Consider the following 18,524-nt stretch of genomic DNA (forward strand, 5'->3'; position numbering starts at 1 on the left):
TAAGCAGTCCTTTTGGCTTAATCTTTTGTTGAAAAGGAATAAAACGTATGTATTTTACTATTTAACTTTTTCATTAACTCAGATTTCTCTATAATTAATCTGAATTAATGTGTTTTTAATGACAAATTAAGATTCAACCTTTTCACCTTAATAGTAATGAAAATATTTAGCCCTAAGAGATGAAGTACTAATCTTAGGCTAGAAATTCCAGACCCAATGTTATTTGAAACATTTTAACCTATTAGTGAACTGAAAAAATAATGTTTCAGGTTTGTTTTTTATTTTGCTTTTTACTTTTTATACTGAGAAGATAGCGACAGATATTTCTTGAGCACTGTTTTGTTGTCACTGTTCTTTCCATTTTTCCAATCATATAATTGTATATTTTTCTTCACAAACTCTAAGAAAATGCTACGTAATTAACTACTTAATCTAATTAGGTGCCATGTGTTGGTGCTAAAGTTTCAAACAACAGTCAAGAGTTTGAGAAAATCTTTTCTTGAGAGTAATATGAGTCTGTTCTCTTTTTAACGTAGTGAACAAATACTTAAGTTCTGAAAATCCACTATTCTTTGAACTACGTGCCAGATACCTAATTGCTTGTGAACGCATACCTGAAGCAATGGCTCTTATTAAATCTTGTATAAATCACCCAGAAATCAGCAAAGACTTATATTTCCATCAAGCACTCTTCACATGTCTATTTATGTCACCTGTAGAAGATCAGCTATTCCAGGAGGTACTGTTTAAGATTTTGTTTGCCTGTCATTATTTTAACCTTACAATTAAAAAAAAAAGTAGCCCATTCTTGTTAAATTCCTTTTATAGTAGTACCAAAGGCTTTTAGATTACATTATGTAGATGTGTTCTCTTTGGCACCATTCTTTAAGCTTATGTTGAAATAGACAAAATCTGACATTAATAAATGATGAAATTAATAAAACACTCATTAATAAGCATTATTTATGTTGAGTTTCTGGTGTTATAAAGATCAAATAAAAACTGAGAAGCATTATGATTTTGCCTTTTAAATAAAATACTAAGAAATTAAATTTCATGTTTGTTATTTTGTTTTTTCAAGATGAAAAGAATCTTTCCTAATATGGACCCTACTTACCTACAAGTATGGACATTAATGAGATGAAAAGTAGTCATTGTAAACTGTAGGTTCTATATAGTAAAACTATGAGACTATGAGAATTTTTCTCTACAGTTCATCATTGTCTTCATAGAAGAAAACTAGAAATCTAATTTCTGCTGAATGTTTAAACATTTACTACAACTAGCATTTTAGATATTTTTAATGAGATGAACTGATTTTTCTTTTCCTCTTATAGCATTTATTGAAAACTGATTGTAAGAGTGGAATTGATATCATCTGTAACACTGAAAAAGAAGGCAAAACTGTGCTAGCCTTGCAACTCTGTGAATCTTTTCTTATTTCACAGCTCCAGAATGGGGACATGTATTATATCTGGTAAGTGTTCCTAATATTGAAATTGAAATAAGATGGGGAACAGAAGAACTGGTTAGCAGAGTTTGGACTTCATAATTTTTAAAAAGTTATGTGAAAACATTAAGCAAGAAGCAATAGTAAGACCTAACAGTTGAAAAAGAGAATGATCATGTACCAGTAATTGATACTATAAATGTTTAAGGTATGTGCTATAATGAAACAGGTATGTTTTAAATTAAATTTGGAGTGTGAAGTTTGGTGGGGTTTTTTTTGAGACTTAATTTTTTAGAGCAGTTTTATGTTTACAGCAAAATTTAGAGGGAGGTACATTTTCCGTATTTCCCCTGCTTCCCACACATACATATCAATATTACTTACCAGAATGGTACATTTTTACCAAGGTTGAACCTACCCTGACACATCATAATCATGCAGTCACAGTTCATTTTTCAGTAAACTGTTGGTGTTTTGTATCCTATGGGTTTGGACAAGTATATAATGATATAATTCATCATTATAGTATCATACAGAGTACTTTCACTGCTGTAAAAATCATCTGTGTTCTGTCCATCTTTCATTCTGACTGCCACTTCTGGAAAGCACTGATTTTTTTACTATCTTCATAGTTTTGCCTTTTCAGAGTTTCATATAGTTAGAATCATACAATGTGTAGCCTTCTCTAAATGGCTTCTTTCCCTTAGTACTATATATGTAAGGTTTCTTTTCATAGAAAAGAAAACCTCTGTCTTTTCCTAGCTTGATGGTTCATTTCTTGTTAGTGTTAAATAACATTCTCTTGTCTGGATGTACCACAGTTTATTCATCCATTCAGATGCTGAAAGGTGTTTGGTTATTTCCAAGTTTTGGCAATTATGAACAAAGCTGCTGTAAACATCTGTGTTTAGGTTTTTGTGTGGACATGTTTTCTCTTTTGGGTAAAGAGAGAACGATTTGGGATCAAGGAGAACGATTGCTGGAAAATATGGAAAAATATGTTTAGTTTTTTAAGAAACTGCCAAACTGTCTTCCAAAATGATTGTACCATTTCTCACTCCCACCAGCAATATATGAGAATTCCTGTTGCTCATCCTTACCACCATTTGTCAGGGCTCTAGATTTTGGCCTTGCTATAATATAGGTGTATAGTGGCATCTCGTTGTTATAATTTGCATTTTCCCTGATGACATATGATATGGAGCATCTTTTCATATGTTTTCTTGCTATTTGTATATCTTCTTTGTGAGGTTTCTGTTAAGATATTTGGCCTGTTTATTTGAGTTGCTTGTTTTCTTATTGTTGACTTTTAAGAGTTTTTTGTATATTGTGAATAATAGTCATTTATCAGATGTGTTTTTTAATAAATATTTTCTCCCAGTCTGTGGCTTGTCTTTTAATTTCCTTGATACTGTGTTTTACAGAGCATATATTTTTTTTAATTTTAATGAAGTCTTGCTTATCAGTTACTTCTTTCATGGATCATATCTTTGGTGTTACGTCAAAAAAGGCATCACCATACCTAAGGTTATCTAGGTGTTCTCCTATGTTATATTCTATAAGTTTTATAATTTTACATTTTATATTTAGGTCTGTGATCCATTTGGAGTTATTTTTTGTGAATATTATAGGGTCTGTGTCTAGATTTATATTTTTTGAATGTGGATGCCCCGTTGTTTCAGCATCATTTGCTGAAGAAACTGTCTTTGTCCATTGTATTGCCTTTGTTCCTTTGTCCAAGTTCAGTTGACTATATTTATGTAAGAGTATACTTTTTATTTTTTATTTTCTAGGAGAGTATACTTTTAGTTAGATTATGTAAGTTTTATTCAAAAGTTTACCCAGTAAGTTGGATTTCAAATAGAGGAGGGGATCAGGGGGCAGTGGTACGACATACAGTTAGCATTATATCATTTCTTGATATGTACTTATTCCCAAACAATGTACTCATGACTATTATAGTAGGTCTTTTCCTGTGATAGGGATAGAAATGTTCTTTTTCCTTGGCTGTATTAAACTATTTAAACTGGATATCCTCAATCTTTTCATTTTAATATGCTCTTTAAACAAATGGAATCATGTGTAAACAACAACAAAGAGGAAAACATTTAATTTTGTTCTTTTCTTGACTAACCAATTTCTATTCTCTAAGGAGGGACCTTAAAATAAAACAGTACCTATCTTTCCTGCTCCTGGCCACAGTTACCCTCCAAGAACAGAAGCTGGGTAATGTAACTCCCAGCTGCTTAACTAGAAAGGAATCTGTAGGCTGCTTCTTTGTCCTTCCTTCTGAGTAGGCTGAGTTCTGATGGTCTGCCCTCTTATTTCTTCTCTCTTTCCTCTATATTTCTATATGCTGAAATCCTTTTTCTAAAAGTTGATTTTCACTATAACTTGAAGAAGCAGGATTACTTCTAGCTTACAAGGTCTGTGTTGTCTTTTTCATCTGGCCTTCCCTGTGATCAGCTTACCCTTTATCTGGACTCTGAGGATTAAGACCTCATCCACAGTCCAGTTTTGCTGCATCTCAAGCTAGTGGAGTAAGCTACCAACCTTATTTGTCTTACCATCACTAAATAAATAAAATAGTAATAGCAGCTGCCACTAGTTGCTGAGTGCTTCCCATAGTCTTCGCTGTGTATGTTCATTATCTTACTTACTCCAACAACTTTATGGGGTAGATAATATTGTACTGATGCCATTCAACTAGTAGATAAAGCCAGGATATAGACCCAGGTGGCCCGACTCACAGCCTCTGAATTTTAAGGGTGTTTGTAGAGTGTGTTATAGCCTGTTCTCCTCACCTAGATAACTTGATAAATTTGATGATTTTATTAGTACTTGCTACCTGGTAAATAGGTATACCAAATTGGTGCTGTGTTTTCTAAAGGAACCTCTGTTTGAAAAGAAAATATAAGTTTCATTAAAATATCCCCTTTAAGTCTCCACAAATAAGTCTATTAGTGATTTTTAGGGTGTTTTGTTTTTTCTTGTGTTCTCCTTCAAAACCTAGTGCACAAGTAAACCTGAGACTCCTCTTATAAATTCAGTCAGAATAGAGCTTCATAACCATGTTTCTGCTTTACCTGCTAGAAAGCTAAAATTCACATTGGTAGCCCTCTCCTGGCAAATTTATTAAGATCTTGGTATTATATTTGGTTTACCAGCTTTCCTCCTGAGTTAACAGAAACAAAGGTAAGATCTCTCTCTTCAGAAAAGAAAAAAAAATATTGTACCTTGATGATGTCTCTCTAAGGAGTCTCAAATTATATTTTGGAACAAGTTGGAGAATAAATATATTTCTAATACCTTAAACATTCATTTGTATAATATTGAATGGAATATTTTGCCATAATTTCCAGCTATCATTTTTTGTTTTTAAATCTGTTGCAGAGATATGCCATATCTTTTTCAACATCTAACTAGTTTAGGGAAAATGTAAATAGTATAGGCATTCCTTAGAGATACTGCAGGTTCAGTTCCAGTCACCACAGTACAGCGAGTATTACAAACCAGGGAGTATCACGATAAAGGAAGTCATAATCTTTTACTTGTGGAGGGTCTTCAGTTTGTAAGAAAACACAACATGTGTGTATCACAATGAAGCAAAGTGCAAAAAACTGATGTATGCTTGTATTTACTGGAAAGATACTGGCATATGGCATACGCGACAAAAAGGACAGGGATCTAGTTGGTCCTCAAAAGAGAAGTGCTACCAGGGACACTTGAGATTGCTAGGGTTTTTTGTTTTTTTTTTTAAGTTACTTTTTCGTGTCAGCTGGTTCCAATCTCTCCTATTGCAGACCAGAAAGAATGTCAACAGTCCCCATGCTTCATAGTCTAGAGTTGAGAACATTCTAGAGTTGAAACTGACTGGGATCAGTTTCCTGTTCTTGAATTAATATCTTAAGGAGGGTGAGAAGGGTCACATAGGAGACATGGCTACTAGGGTTCCAATCTTGTGTATTAGGGCATTGCCAGAAAAAGGTGGCTCACTGTAAACTTGGTAATGCCATGTCTGGTAGCATATAACACCCTATTGATATATAGGTCTCTCTCATTCCCAGTCTCATGTTTTTGTCACTATGTCTATACAATGTATCATTGAAATTTATAATGTATTAGTAGTTAGGGAAACAGGATCTATAAAATATAAGCAAGGAAATATATGAAAGGCATGAAGTCAATAAGAGGGATAAAGACCTGTTCTGAAATAATTACCACTTTGGGGTATTAATGAAGGCTTTTGTGAAGAGGCACTTGGTATGGACATTGAAAGATAAGCTCATCTTAGAAATAAAGAACTACTTTCCAAGAAGAGTAATCAACATAAACAAAAATGGGAATAAATAAACTATAAGGAGACCAGTGTAGAAGAGTGCCCAGGATTCAAATCTTGATGCTTTTGATTTCAAAATCCATGTTTCCATTACTATTGACAATATATGGCATCTAGAACAAGCATCAAATGAAATAGTCTGGAAGGCGGAAACAGATCAGTTTAGAACCCTATAGAATTATTAATATATAAAATTAAAGGGCCTAAGGTGGTACATGGAGAAGAATGGCTGTGGGGAAAAATATAGTCAAAGTGGAAAGACTAAAAAATTAACACGTTAAAACAAACAGGTTAGAGGAATGTTTAGTGTCATTGACTGATCTAGGAAAAGATTGTCAATTTTGCAGGAATGTTATTTGTTCTGATAGGATTATAGTGACAGAAAGCAATCTTAATTGAAATATACCTAGACATGGAAATTGGTAAAGAAGTCAGAGCTACAGATTTGGGAGCAAGGTGTGAAACCCAGTGAGCTCCCATAGGAGTACATATGCAAAAAGAAAAACAAAAAGAAAAGTTGGTGGTGGACTGAAAATTATGAACACCACACAGCTAGTTTGAAATATGGGGAATTTTGGTTTTTTACTGCTAATACATTGCTTGCCATCATTTTCTGTTTTGTGTTTTCTGTATCGTCTCTGTAAGTAGACTATTCATACCTTCATGATAGTAGTCAAGTTGAATCATGACTTAATAGTTGTATATGCTGGGCATACTCAGCATACTCAGTCACTTTAAAAAAATTTTGTCATCAGTTATTTTAATGCTTTTTAGATTATGATGCTTTATGTAACTAGTGATATATTTAAAGAATTCTAATTTGCTAAAATATGATATCTAAATATATCAATTATATCTCATAATTTTCTTCCAACAAAACCCACTGCTTCATCTAATAACCTTGTTTGTGTAATAACCTAAGCCATATTTTTAGAAAATGATCCATAGCTTGTATATATTGAAAGTCTACATATTATTAATGGAAGAGCAGATAATCTAAAATGTTTCAGAATCAGTACTATATTTAAACTTTGGATCTGTAGCACATTTGGTATCTTAATAAACTGAAAATGAAAAATATGAACTATTTTTTGCGTAAAGGCTATAGCATTGATTTCTAAATTGGCAATTAGAGTAAAGTTTTTTTTATGTAATGTTGGTGCATTTGGATTAGAATTTATTTTGATCAAGTACTAGAGATGCCTTAGGTTTGTCAGCATGTGATTGAAATTCATTCCTTATCACTGCAAAATTGCAATTTCTGAAATTTCCCCCCACTAGCTTTTATTAATTCCATATAGGTAGTAAAAGTAGCTTGGGGTTAACATAATGTCCTTTTATATCCACTTTGTATGTATCTCAGCCAAGAAATCAGTTAGAGATAACTAATGTCTTCATTTCAATAAACTGTATTTTTGATATTTCTCTTTTTTTCTCATTTACAGGGAGTTGATTTTCATATGGAGTAAACTTCAGCTTAAGTCTAATCCTTCAAAACAAGTTTTTGTAGATCAATGCTACCAGCTTCTAAGAACAGCAACTAATGTGAGAGTCATATTTCCTTTCATGAAAATCATTAAAGATGAGGTAAACAGGATATATTTACCCCTTCATTTTAAGTTAAAATTAAATAACAGCTCAATGAAACTTGAATCTCTTGTGAAAATATTTATTTGACTATAAATTTGAAGAGGGTATATAATTAAATAAGTTTATCATTTTAGTAGAATCTTAATTTGCAGATGAACTTTATCTATAGACAGTGCCTACACACTATCATAAAGAAATATGGTTCATAGTTTTAAGTCTGGTATTTAGGTTAAAGAAACCATGAATACAAGGCATTTTTGAAACTTAAGGACAAATTTTTAGAGTTAAATAGTATAAACCCATTAACTGTTTTTAAAAATAGTCCTGAAGCAAGTTTTGATGGACCATTTGCAAGTGAGTACACTTCTACATGACTTATATAGACATGAAAATAGATCCTGCCAATCCTTTAACTTTTTTCTCTCAAGTATTAACAAGTTTAAATACAAAGATAGTAAAGATAAAGCTACCCTACATTTTAACTGAATCATTATGCAGGTTACATAAGGAGGCATCCCTTAAGTAATATATTTTCTTATATTTGTGCATTTATGACATTCATTATCACATCATTCATTAGCTATATGACCATGTAGTGATCATATTCCCATGACACAGAGTTGACAGCATTACATCAGAGGTATTTTTTCTATTTCCTATTTATTTTGCTAATGGCCTTAATAGCTTCACCATTATATAGTGAGATGTCATTATGTATTGTTGAATTTAACCTCTCTCCCTACCAAAAAAGGAGGAAAAACAAATAAATTATGCCATAAAATACTTTTCAACATTTAAGGTGCATCAGAGTCATCTATAAAACTTCTTTCAAAAATAAAAGATTTATCTATATATTTTTTTACATATGATTCTCATTTGCACCAAACATTAAGAGACTTTGTTAAAGAAAGTTTATAACATTGGGGAAGTTCAGCCAATTATCAGAAAGCTTTTTTATTTTCACAAGTCTGGTCAACCTAAGAATACATTATAAAAGGAAAATTTCAAAGATGAAATAAATATTTAAAATGTGCTTAATTGTTTACACTGTACTTAAAAGATTTTTATTTAATGGAATAGATCACTTACATGCCTCAGTGCTGTGAAAAAGAGCACAATACCACATGAGTTCAGGAGACACAGATGGCATATCTGAAAAGGCTCCACAAAGGAGGATGCTTTAAGCTAGGTTTTGAATGACAGATGAGGATAATACTAATATTTGTATTTTACAGACCACTGTTCTCATGTTACTGTTTATCTCACAACTGTTCAGTGACATTAATAGTGTAGCAGAGAAACCTGGGGGGAGTATGTAGAAGATGAAACTAATTGGTGGGACTGTAGAAGTTGAGGGTGGGTTGTTGGAGATCCTAAAGGGATTTGAATTCTACATTAAAAGTTGGAACTTCAGTCGATAAATGTACTGGAATTTTTAAAGGATTTCAGGTAAGGAAAGTGTCCCGTTTCCTTTGTCCTTTGTGATGATCCTGAAATTGTTAAACTTGGGCAGTTGGGTACATTATAACTTCATGTGGCAAAAGAGAGAATGTAAACAGAACTTTGGAGAAAGAAGGAATTTATGTTTTGAAACAGTAAAATTTGAATCTGTTATATCTGGAAAATCTAGGTGGAACTATCTAAGTGTAACAGACAGAAGGAGGAAATTTGAATTCAGTAAAGGATTTCAAACTGGAATGATGGATTGATAGGAGAAAACTAAACTCAGTGGAATAGATGTGATCTTATTCAAAGTCACTATATTCTTTTTTTTTAAACAGAATTCTTTTTTTTAAGATTTTATTTATTTATTTTTAGAGAGGGAACAGAGGGAGATAGAGAGAGAGACAGAGAGAGAGACAGAGAGAGAGACATACATCAATGTGTGGTTGCTGGGGGTTATGGCCTGCAACCCAGGCATGTACCCTGGCTGGGAATCGAACCTGGGACACTTTGGTTCCCAGCCCAAGCTCAATCCACTGAGCTACGCCAGCCAGGGCCAAAGTCACTATATTCTAACTTCTCTGCTAACCATAGGAGGATATAAAAAAATGGGATACTGTATTATTTAGGAATTCAAAAATTCCTAGGAATTTAATAATTAAAAGTAGGGGGGTAGGGACATACACAGGTTGTTATAAAACAATATATACATGCTCCTTAGAAATAAGTATAAGTTATTCCCAGTGGAAAGAATGGGGAATGCCTAACTCTAACCCAGGGCAGGGACCAGAATGAATGGTGAGGAAAAGCTTTTCAGAGTATAACTGCCAAAGAATGAATAGGAGATGTGTCAGAATTTACCAGCTAGATAAATTGGGAATATGACGTACAAAGTTAAGGTCTGTGTGTGAAACTGTAAGTAGTTAAGCAGGGTTGCAGAACATGTAAAGGACTAAGTGGACATAAGGATGGTAAGGTGTCTTCCTCTCTTATCATTTGTAATATACCATATGTAGATAGTATGATGTATACACACATACAATTTAAAAGACATTATTTGTACCTCTTTCTATTCAAACAGGTATTTAGATCATTTCAAATTACTAGCAGCATTATTTATAACTTGAATTAGGGTGGACAGACAACAGATTCCTGAGTAAAAGCTGATGCAGTTTATTTTGAGTCATAAGTAAAAATTTCAAAACTTGAATAATTTTTTTGGTAACTTCCAGTAGGTTCATTCTGTTACCTTATTAGATTTGGAAAGATTGTAATGGCCCTCCTCATGTGGCCTACATTTCTTCCTGTATTTGGTTAAATTATGTTAATTAAATAGTGCAGCTTTATGAAAGATTCCATAAGCAGTTATTTTTTTTAAAGTCTAGTTATTTTTTGACATAAAAATTGATAAATATGTTTAAATTCATATAATTTAACCCTTCTGCCACAGAATAAGATTAGTACATGAAATAAGAAACTTAATCTTCGTAAGTTTATGGAGCATTTTGTATTTTAAATCACCATAAGGTTATGAAGCATTTTTTATTATGGTTAGTGATGCTTGACAAATTTGCAGATTAACTAAATTAAAAGAGAAAATGCTATCTTTTTCAGATTGTCAAATTTAGAAAGATTTATTTATATGTTAAATAAGAGTTAAGGCTATCTACTGAGGAAAGTTACACATTTGGAATACTGTGGGTTTTTTTAAACTTTCATTTTAGGGTTGTATTTTTAAAAGGTAAACTAGTTAGTGTAATATTTTTAAAAAGGTATTTAGTAGTAATATTTTTTTCTTTTTACAGGTTGAAGAAGAAGGCTTACAAATTTGTGTTGAAATATGTGGTTGTGCTCTACAACTAGACCTTCATGATGATCCCAAAACTAAATGTCTAATTTATAAAACAATTGCACATTTTTTGCCAAATGATTTGGAGATCCTCAGGATTTGTGCACTCTCAATATTTTTTCTTGAGCGCTCCTTGGAAGCTTATCATACTGTTGAAGAACTTTACAAACGTCCTGATGAAGAATATAATGAAGGCACTAGTAGTGTTCAAAATCGTGTTCGTTTCGAATTACTTCCAATTTTAAAAAAGGGATTGTTTTTTGATCCTGAATTCTGGAACTTCGTAATGATTAAGAAAAACTGTGTAGCATTACTGAGTGATAAATCAGCAATTACATTTCTAAATGAAAATACACTGGAAAATTCTACAGGTAATGTAAGAAAGACAGTGGAACAGAAAGATTTAGATGAAGGGCTTGACTCTCTAACAGATCAGAGCACTGGAGAGCTTGATCCTGATGATATATCTGGAGCCCAACCTAAAGGCCATGTTAATACAAAGAAAAACCTTACAGCTCTTAATGCTACTAAAATAGATCACAATGTCCCAAGACATCGGTGTATGTTATGTAACAAGGAATTTCTAGGTGGTCACATTGTAAGGCATGCCCAGGCTCATCAGAAAAAGGGCAGTTTTTCCTGTGTAATATGTGGTAGGAAATTTAGAAACAGAGGACTTATGCAGAAGCATTTAAAGAATCATGTTAAAAAAATACAAAGACAACAAATTGCTGCAGCTCAGCAGGAGGATCAGGAAATTCCTGCTTTGGGAGAAATAAGTTGTTCCAATTCTTTAATTTCACTTGAAAATGAGAATTCTCATAATAAATATTTGGAAGTACAGACTATTAATACTTCCAGTGATGGAAATGAAGAAGTCATCCCTGCACATGTGGCTGAATTCACTGAAATTCCCATAAGTGTATCAGAAGATGCTATTGAAAACATTATTGAAAATGGCAGTACTGATACTTACATAAATAATGTATTAGAGCCTTTACCTGTATGTGAGGATGACTATGAGGAGGAAGAGGATGAAGAAGGTGATTTTGAAGATGATTATGACCTGAATCAAGAAACTTCAGTACTTCATAAAATCAATGGAACTGTGTGCCATCCAAAAGACATATATGATACAGATCAAGAAGGAAACTTTAAGTGCCCTGCTCTTGGCTGTGTCAGGATATTTAAAAGAATTGGATTTCTAAATAAACATGCAAGGACTGTACATCCAACTGACTTGAATGTGCGGCAAACCGTAATGAAGTGGAGCAAAGGAAAATGCAAATTTTGTCAAAGGCAGTTTGAAGATTCTCAGCATTTTATAGATCACCTTAATAGACACAGCTATCCAAATGTGTACTTTTGTTTGCATTTTAATTGCAATGAGTCATTTAAGCTGCCATTCCAGCTTGCTCAACACACAAAAAGTCACAGGATATTTCAAGCTCAGTGTAGTTTCCCAGAATGCCATGAGCTTTTCGAAGATCTTCCTCTGTTATATGAACATGAAGCTCAGCACTATTTAAGTAAAACACCAGAATCATCTGCACAACCAAGTGAAGCAGTTATTTGGGATGTTCTTACAGACTCAAATCCTAATCATCAGGAAAAAGACTCATCTAGTAATGAGAAACAAGCTGTTAGTCTGCCAGTTTCTACTAGCAAATCAAGGAAGGATTTTACAGAACCAAAGACATGTATAGAAAGTATGGAAAAGAAGACAGACAATTTAGTTCAGAATGGAAATGAACATTCTGATTATACTGTTTCTGATATAAGCTTGATAGACCAAAAGATGCCTGACATAGAGCCAAATTCTGGAAATAATTGTTGTAGTAGTGATTTGGTCAATGGACACAGTGGAATAGAACAGACTCCTTTAGTTTCATCAGATTCTGCTTTGAAAATTGATACAAATAGAATCAGGACAGAAAATGGTTCCATTTTACCCAGTGTTCTACCACAAGAACACAGTACCCCACCAGTATCTCAGGCACCATCCAAACCAAATCCGACCAGTGAACATACTTCATATGGCTTAATTTTATCAAAGCCATATGTCCGACCATTGCCTCCTAGTTACCTTGATGAACGGTACCTTAGTATGCCAAAACGCAGAAAATTTCTGACTGATAGAATAGATGCCTATTCTGATCAAGATAACATTTGTAAAAAGTCAATGAAAAGACTAAGATGTGGCAAATGCCTGACCACCTACTGTAATGCAGAAGCACTTGAGGCTCACCTTGCACAAAAGAAATGTCAGGCACTCTTTGGATTTGATTCAGATGATGAAAGTAAGTCTTCTATCTTCTTAGTAGGTATATCTGTAGAAATAGAAAATGCCATAGATCTTTGAGGTTAAAAAAGTAACATTTGTATAGCACAGTTAGGTGATACTATTCCTGTTTTATAGATCAAAGTCAAATACACAAGTTAAGTAATTTGCAAAGGCACAGGCCTATGAACTTGTGGGAGCCAGAACTTGTACACAGGTTTTTAATACTCTTTGATCATACCCTTTCACTGTATCTGAGGCTTTTCTTCATTTTAAGTTTCATGTAATTAAAGTTCTAGAAAAAAATAATTATGATGGGAGTGTTTTTCATCTACATGCTAGAATATAAACCAAGTGAAATTGAGCCTCTTTAGAAAAATACTTGGAGTCAGAAAGTAATTGAAAAACAAACAAAAAAAACAAAAAAAGAAAAAGAAAAGCTTGTCTTTCTACTGATAATCAGTATTCTTTGAATGTGTAAGGGTATAAATAAACAGGGATCTGACTTAGAATTCCAGATGAACATCTATAAAATTTGAATTAATAGACCTGTTCTCTTTTACAGGTGCCTGATAAAAATGTTTGAGAAAGATCTGTTGATCAAGCAGTAGTGTGAAAAAAGCACTACAAGAAAATGCATCATCAGTTTGCTATTTCCCTGATGGCCTTAATTTTAGAGTGGTCTTGGATTACTAAAGATAAAGACAACACACATTGTCCAGAATGAACTCACAGAGATGTGCTGGGTTAGATTTCAAAAGGGTTATTTCAAAACTCCCAAAGTACCAGTTATCCAGAAAACCACATTTTAAAAAAAGTTTGTGAGATTAATAGCAGCATGTTCAGTTTTGCTTATGTGAAAAACATATTCAAGCAACTAGTCAAAGAGAAACAAGCTATGGCCTTACAGAAAGGGAAAAGTTAACCTGTTATTTAATAAAGGGGAGGGGGTTGGTTTACAATAAAGTATTCTACAAATGGGATTTGTTTTCTTGTCATGCGTAATCAGATTATGACCTTCCCTTCTTGTCAAACATGATTTAAGGAATCACTGTTATTTGCTTTACTATAATTTAGAAACTGATACATGAAAATAAAACTTGACTTATCACCATTCTGTTCATAATACATTGTGACTTGTTTCCAGATGATTGAAAAGACAAGTCAAAGTTCAATGAATGGCATGCTAGCATTGAAAATTTGCAAAACAACAGTGCTTTAATAGAACCTTCCATTTTCCATTCTTACAATACCAGTGAATTGTAGTATTTAAAAGGCAGCAGTGTCAATTAAATAGAAAAAGTACCAGCAACTACTTTGGGGACAGATTAGAAGAACCTAAGACCATGAAAGGCTGTCTAGTTGAAGGAAAACACTGAATTACAAATTATTCAATGTGAATAATAGTATAAGCACACTGGGATATTTCTATTTGTATATAGAGTAGTGTTAGGACATTGCTTGACGATTCATAGTAAGGTCCTATAGACAGTGATGTGAGTTATGTAAGTACAGCCATATAAAAATAACTGGCTGTAAGAAATGTAAGCTAAGAATCAGGTCAAGAATTCATTGGTTTTATTCAGTTAGGAGAGTTAATTATAAAATAAGCCATACTACTTATCTGTTTGTATTTATTAGTGATGAATTTGGTCTGAATAGTAATTTTTATATATATATATGAAAGGAAATATTTACACAAAAATTTGCACAAGAATACAGTAAGATATATTGACACATTTATTTTCCTTAATGACCAGTAATTTTCCTAAGGAAGATTTTAACTTAATTGTCAATAAATTGTTAAGACAAAAAGTGTTTTTTAAATACCCTCTCAGATATGTTCTATTGGGTTGGCCAAAAAGTTCGTTTGTTTTTTCTGTAAGATGACCCTAGTAGCGCTTAGTTGTGTTTAACTTCATTGGAAGGAATTTTATTACATTGTATTGTGACAGCTATTGTATCAGCATGCATTTAAAAAAAAAGGTATCAAAATCGGTGAATTTTTGTGCAGCCATTTCAATATTGAAGATAGAAAAAAATACACATTTTTGGCATATTATGCTTTATCATTTTAAGAAAGATAACACAACTGAAATGCAAAAAAAAGATTTGTGCAATGTATGGAGAAGGTGCAGTGACTGAATGTGTCAGAGGTGGTTTGTGAAGTTTTGTGCTGGGTATTTCTTGCTGGCCCATGCTCCACCATTGGGTAAACCAGCTGAAATTAATAGTGATCAAATTGAGATATTAAGAACAACCAACATCACTCCATGTGCATGACAGGTGATGTACTCAAGATATCCAAATTAATAAAGTTACTAGTGAAAATGAAAAATGTGTCATTTTATGGAAAAAACTAAATGGACTTTTTGGCCGACCCAACACTTGTACATTTTCTAAAAGAGGAAGGTTAAAAGACCTCCATTTACCTAACAGTGTGTTAATATGTAGCAGGGATAAAACGAACAAAAGGCAAAGGCAGATTCTTCAAAAACTGAGCTAGTATCGTACCAGTGTCAACCAAATATTCCAGTATTCCAACTGACACATTTTTGTTCAAAGTAGATAATCTCATCAGCTCCTACTATAGCCAAATACTTTGAATATTAAAACTTCTTGAATGAACTTACCAAGCAAGTGGGACATTTCTTTCAGGGTACACCCAGATTTTATTAAATTAGGATTTTCAAGTCATGATAGGTCATGATAGATCAGACATCTAAAAAATTTCCCAATTTTATTAGCTTATTTATCATGGACATTCACTACTATGCAATTGACAGTCATACCATTCCAATATAATTTAGTGTTGTTGTTTTTTTTTAAATGTAGCCTACATTAGGCTGTGTGACTTACTTTTAAATAGCACAAGTACATACAAATTAATTAGATTTTTTAAAATTCTTTAAGGTCACCTTAAAATGTTTTCCATACTCCCTGAGACTAAAAATACAACACTTGAGATTTGTTTCAGTTTAGTCTAGAATAATCATGCAATAAAGTTTGTTTGGAAACTAGTTCATTTGAACAATTATGTTTTTTTTTCAAATATAATTTCTGCTTCATATTCCATAAGTTTAAAATTGCAAATTAACATTTTTAACTTATTTTTTGTAAGTTGAAACTACCATGTCTACAAAGTATTTTCATTGACTTTGTAGTTCATACCAAGATGTTTTAAACATATACCATGTGTGATTTTTTTTTGTCTTTAATTTGAAGTTTTATTTCTGCTTTTGTGTTGCTGAGGGAAAACTTTCTGAGTTCAAACTGGTTTATACATAAGTCAAGGAATGTCTTATAAAATTCTATTTGACCACATTGTTCTAACCTCTTAATGTATTTCTCAAATAATTGCTATTGAAAGAATGTGTACATTTTATGTATGTTTTATAAAGTAAACACATCAGTTCCAATAGTTCTAATCTGGAATCCAGAAGAAAAAGAAGCTTTCTTTTTCCTCAGTTTATTCTCTTTCTTTTCTACTCCTCTTTTGAGGATGTGTTATCTTAAATTGACCAAGTTTCAATCCTTTGTTTTTAAATTTTAAAAAATTGCCTTCAAAACATTAAATACTAACTTTCTGTTATGTTTCAGTAAGGTCAAGAAAACAGCAAATCTGAATTTTTGCTGCTCAGATATTATGGAGGAGGTAGAAAGGGGGAATCTCCGTGGATAAGGACACTGGTACTTTGGGCTCCAGCCATAATCGCTTTTGTTTTTTCTTAACTGCCAGTTATATAATGACTAGATAATTTATAACATTGAACTTGTGATTCTTCTCAAATCACAGGTGAAGATTCAGCCTTTCATGTTTGGTTTAAGCTGTTGTATGGATTAAAAATCTAAAAGGGATAATAGTGTTTATTTTTTAATTTATTTGGTACTGTAAAACACCTTTTCAGAATGACTAAATGCTGCATATGCATTTTGGGATTGTTAATATGTGAAAGATAATTACAGGTTCAGCAAGAAAGGGATTTGTGCTTCCTTGTTGAACATTATTTTACTTTGCATTTTATAAGAGTACAAATTAAAACTGAGCCATTGATGCAATAAGTCAACAATAGTGTCTCATTTCAAGAAATTTTTTGTACTGTACATAGATTTGTTCAATAAAACATTGTCCTTATTGGTAATGAAGTGGTCAGTTTTATGTAGCACAATGCTTCAAAAGGAATTAGGCTTAAGATATACATTAAATAAGAAATTTCTATTATGTTTCATAAGAAAATGAGGTATTTCAGTTTATATTACCATGTTCATATTGAATGATTTTTAAAAACAAAAAAGATAAATCTAAAAGTTTATATAAAAATACTGTGTTAGAAATTATTTTAACTAATGTCCACATGCAGGAATTACACATTGCTAGAATTACTAAAGTCATTTCAGGTAAATGTTTTCAGTGTGAGATAGCACACTCTGCAAATTTAGTTGGAAGACAAATGTGAGAACTCTCCAATAGCAAGGCAGGGGATGGATTCATCTATGTTGGTAATTCTCCAAAGATGAAGAGTCTCTGGTGGAATTTAAAACAATAAAACAAAAACTTTGAAGTCATTCATAAGTGAGATGCAAAAGACAAAATTACCTAAAAAAGCATTTCAGTGGGAAAATAAGCCAAGTAATCTGTACCTAAAAGACATCCTTGAGCATGAGGGCTCCTACTGTTTTGGTTCACTAACAAAGGAAAACCCCCTACACTATTTGCTGTAACTTGCAACTGGAAAAAAAAATGGGCCCACTATAGTAAAAGAACATCTTTAATGTGATAAGTTAGCACTGCAAATGGAAGAACACATACTGTGTTGAACACAGTGTTTTGTGCAAATTACAAAGGTTATGCTTTGAAAAACACAGAAAGTTATTAAAGCATTCTAGAGATGAGATCTAGAATTCTGTCTATGAATTATGGTCAAGTGGTCTTAAACTATCAAATAAATATATTTGAGGTATTAAGATAAAGTTACTGGGTTTATCGGCCCTTTCCATTTTTATTTCCTGAAACTTGAGGAATTCTGAGAAGCAATGAAATACTCGTATAAGTAAGCTCCCAAGATAAATAGGTTGCTTTTCATGGCATGATGTAAGATTCATACTGATTTCAAGAACCAACTGATAACAGACAAGTTTTGGTTATATAGCAAAATTTGAAATGAAAGCAATCCAATAGTACATGGCATTTGGGGGTGCTGCACACTGCGAAAAAAAGGCTTCTTGTTTTACTAAATTACTGTGTACCAGCTATTTTGTTTGTGTAATCCCTAATTGTGACAGTAGATAAGAACACTGCTTTTTAGAAGCCTAGATTCAGAAAAGTTAAATAACTTGATTAAAGTCACATAGCTAATAACTAGGTGGAACTGAAATATCAAATGTGTCCTAAAACCTTTAACTCCATGCAGTTTTTGGTCATGCAGTTTTCCCTACAAATGTAGAACATAAGCGGATCTAATAGATCCAGATTGAGAGGGCTAGATTGTCTGATGATTATTGATTTCAGGGACAAAAAATGAAGTTAGCTACAGACTTCTACCAGCAGTGATTCTTACAGTGTGGTCCCCAG

The 18,524-nt window shown here is 32.7% G+C and overlaps 1 protein-coding gene and 1 long non-coding RNA gene across 7 annotated transcripts in view; one reads left to right on the top strand and one right to left on the bottom strand.

Annotated features, from left to right (window-relative positions):
- The window catches only part of ZNF654 (zinc finger protein 654), a 77,222-nt gene extending 63,056 nt beyond the window's left edge, over positions 1–14,166 (top strand). For 4 of the 6 annotated variants that reach the window (XM_028534124.2, XM_036017953.1, XM_036017954.1 and 1 more), the window contains 4 exons: positions 537–739; positions 1,338–1,477; positions 7,235–7,376; positions 10,628–13,359. In XM_028534124.2, the coding sequence (XP_028389925.1) occupies positions 537–739; positions 1,338–1,477; positions 7,235–7,376; positions 10,628–13,033 (2,891 nt within the window). In that variant the 3' untranslated portion in view covers positions 13,034–13,359. Of the gene's footprint in view, positions 1–536; positions 740–1,337; positions 1,478–7,234; positions 7,377–10,627; positions 13,360–13,517 lie in introns of those variants that run through there. The other 2 variants (XM_028534125.2, XM_028534128.2) reach the window with 1 other exon arrangement.
- LOC118498870 overlaps positions 1–18,524 on the bottom strand; it is a 58,936-nt gene that overhangs the window by 39,575 nt on the left and 837 nt on the right. The window contains exon 2 of the long non-coding RNA XR_004901358.1: positions 12,920–13,001. This is a non-coding gene — a long non-coding RNA (uncharacterized LOC118498870). The remainder of the gene's footprint in view (positions 1–12,919; positions 13,002–18,524) is intronic.

Source organism: Phyllostomus discolor, chromosome 2, assembly GCF_004126475.2.
Source record: "Phyllostomus discolor isolate MPI-MPIP mPhyDis1 chromosome 2, mPhyDis1.pri.v3, whole genome shotgun sequence".
Classification (NCBI taxonomy): Eukaryota; Metazoa; Chordata; class Mammalia; order Chiroptera; family Phyllostomidae; genus Phyllostomus; species Phyllostomus discolor.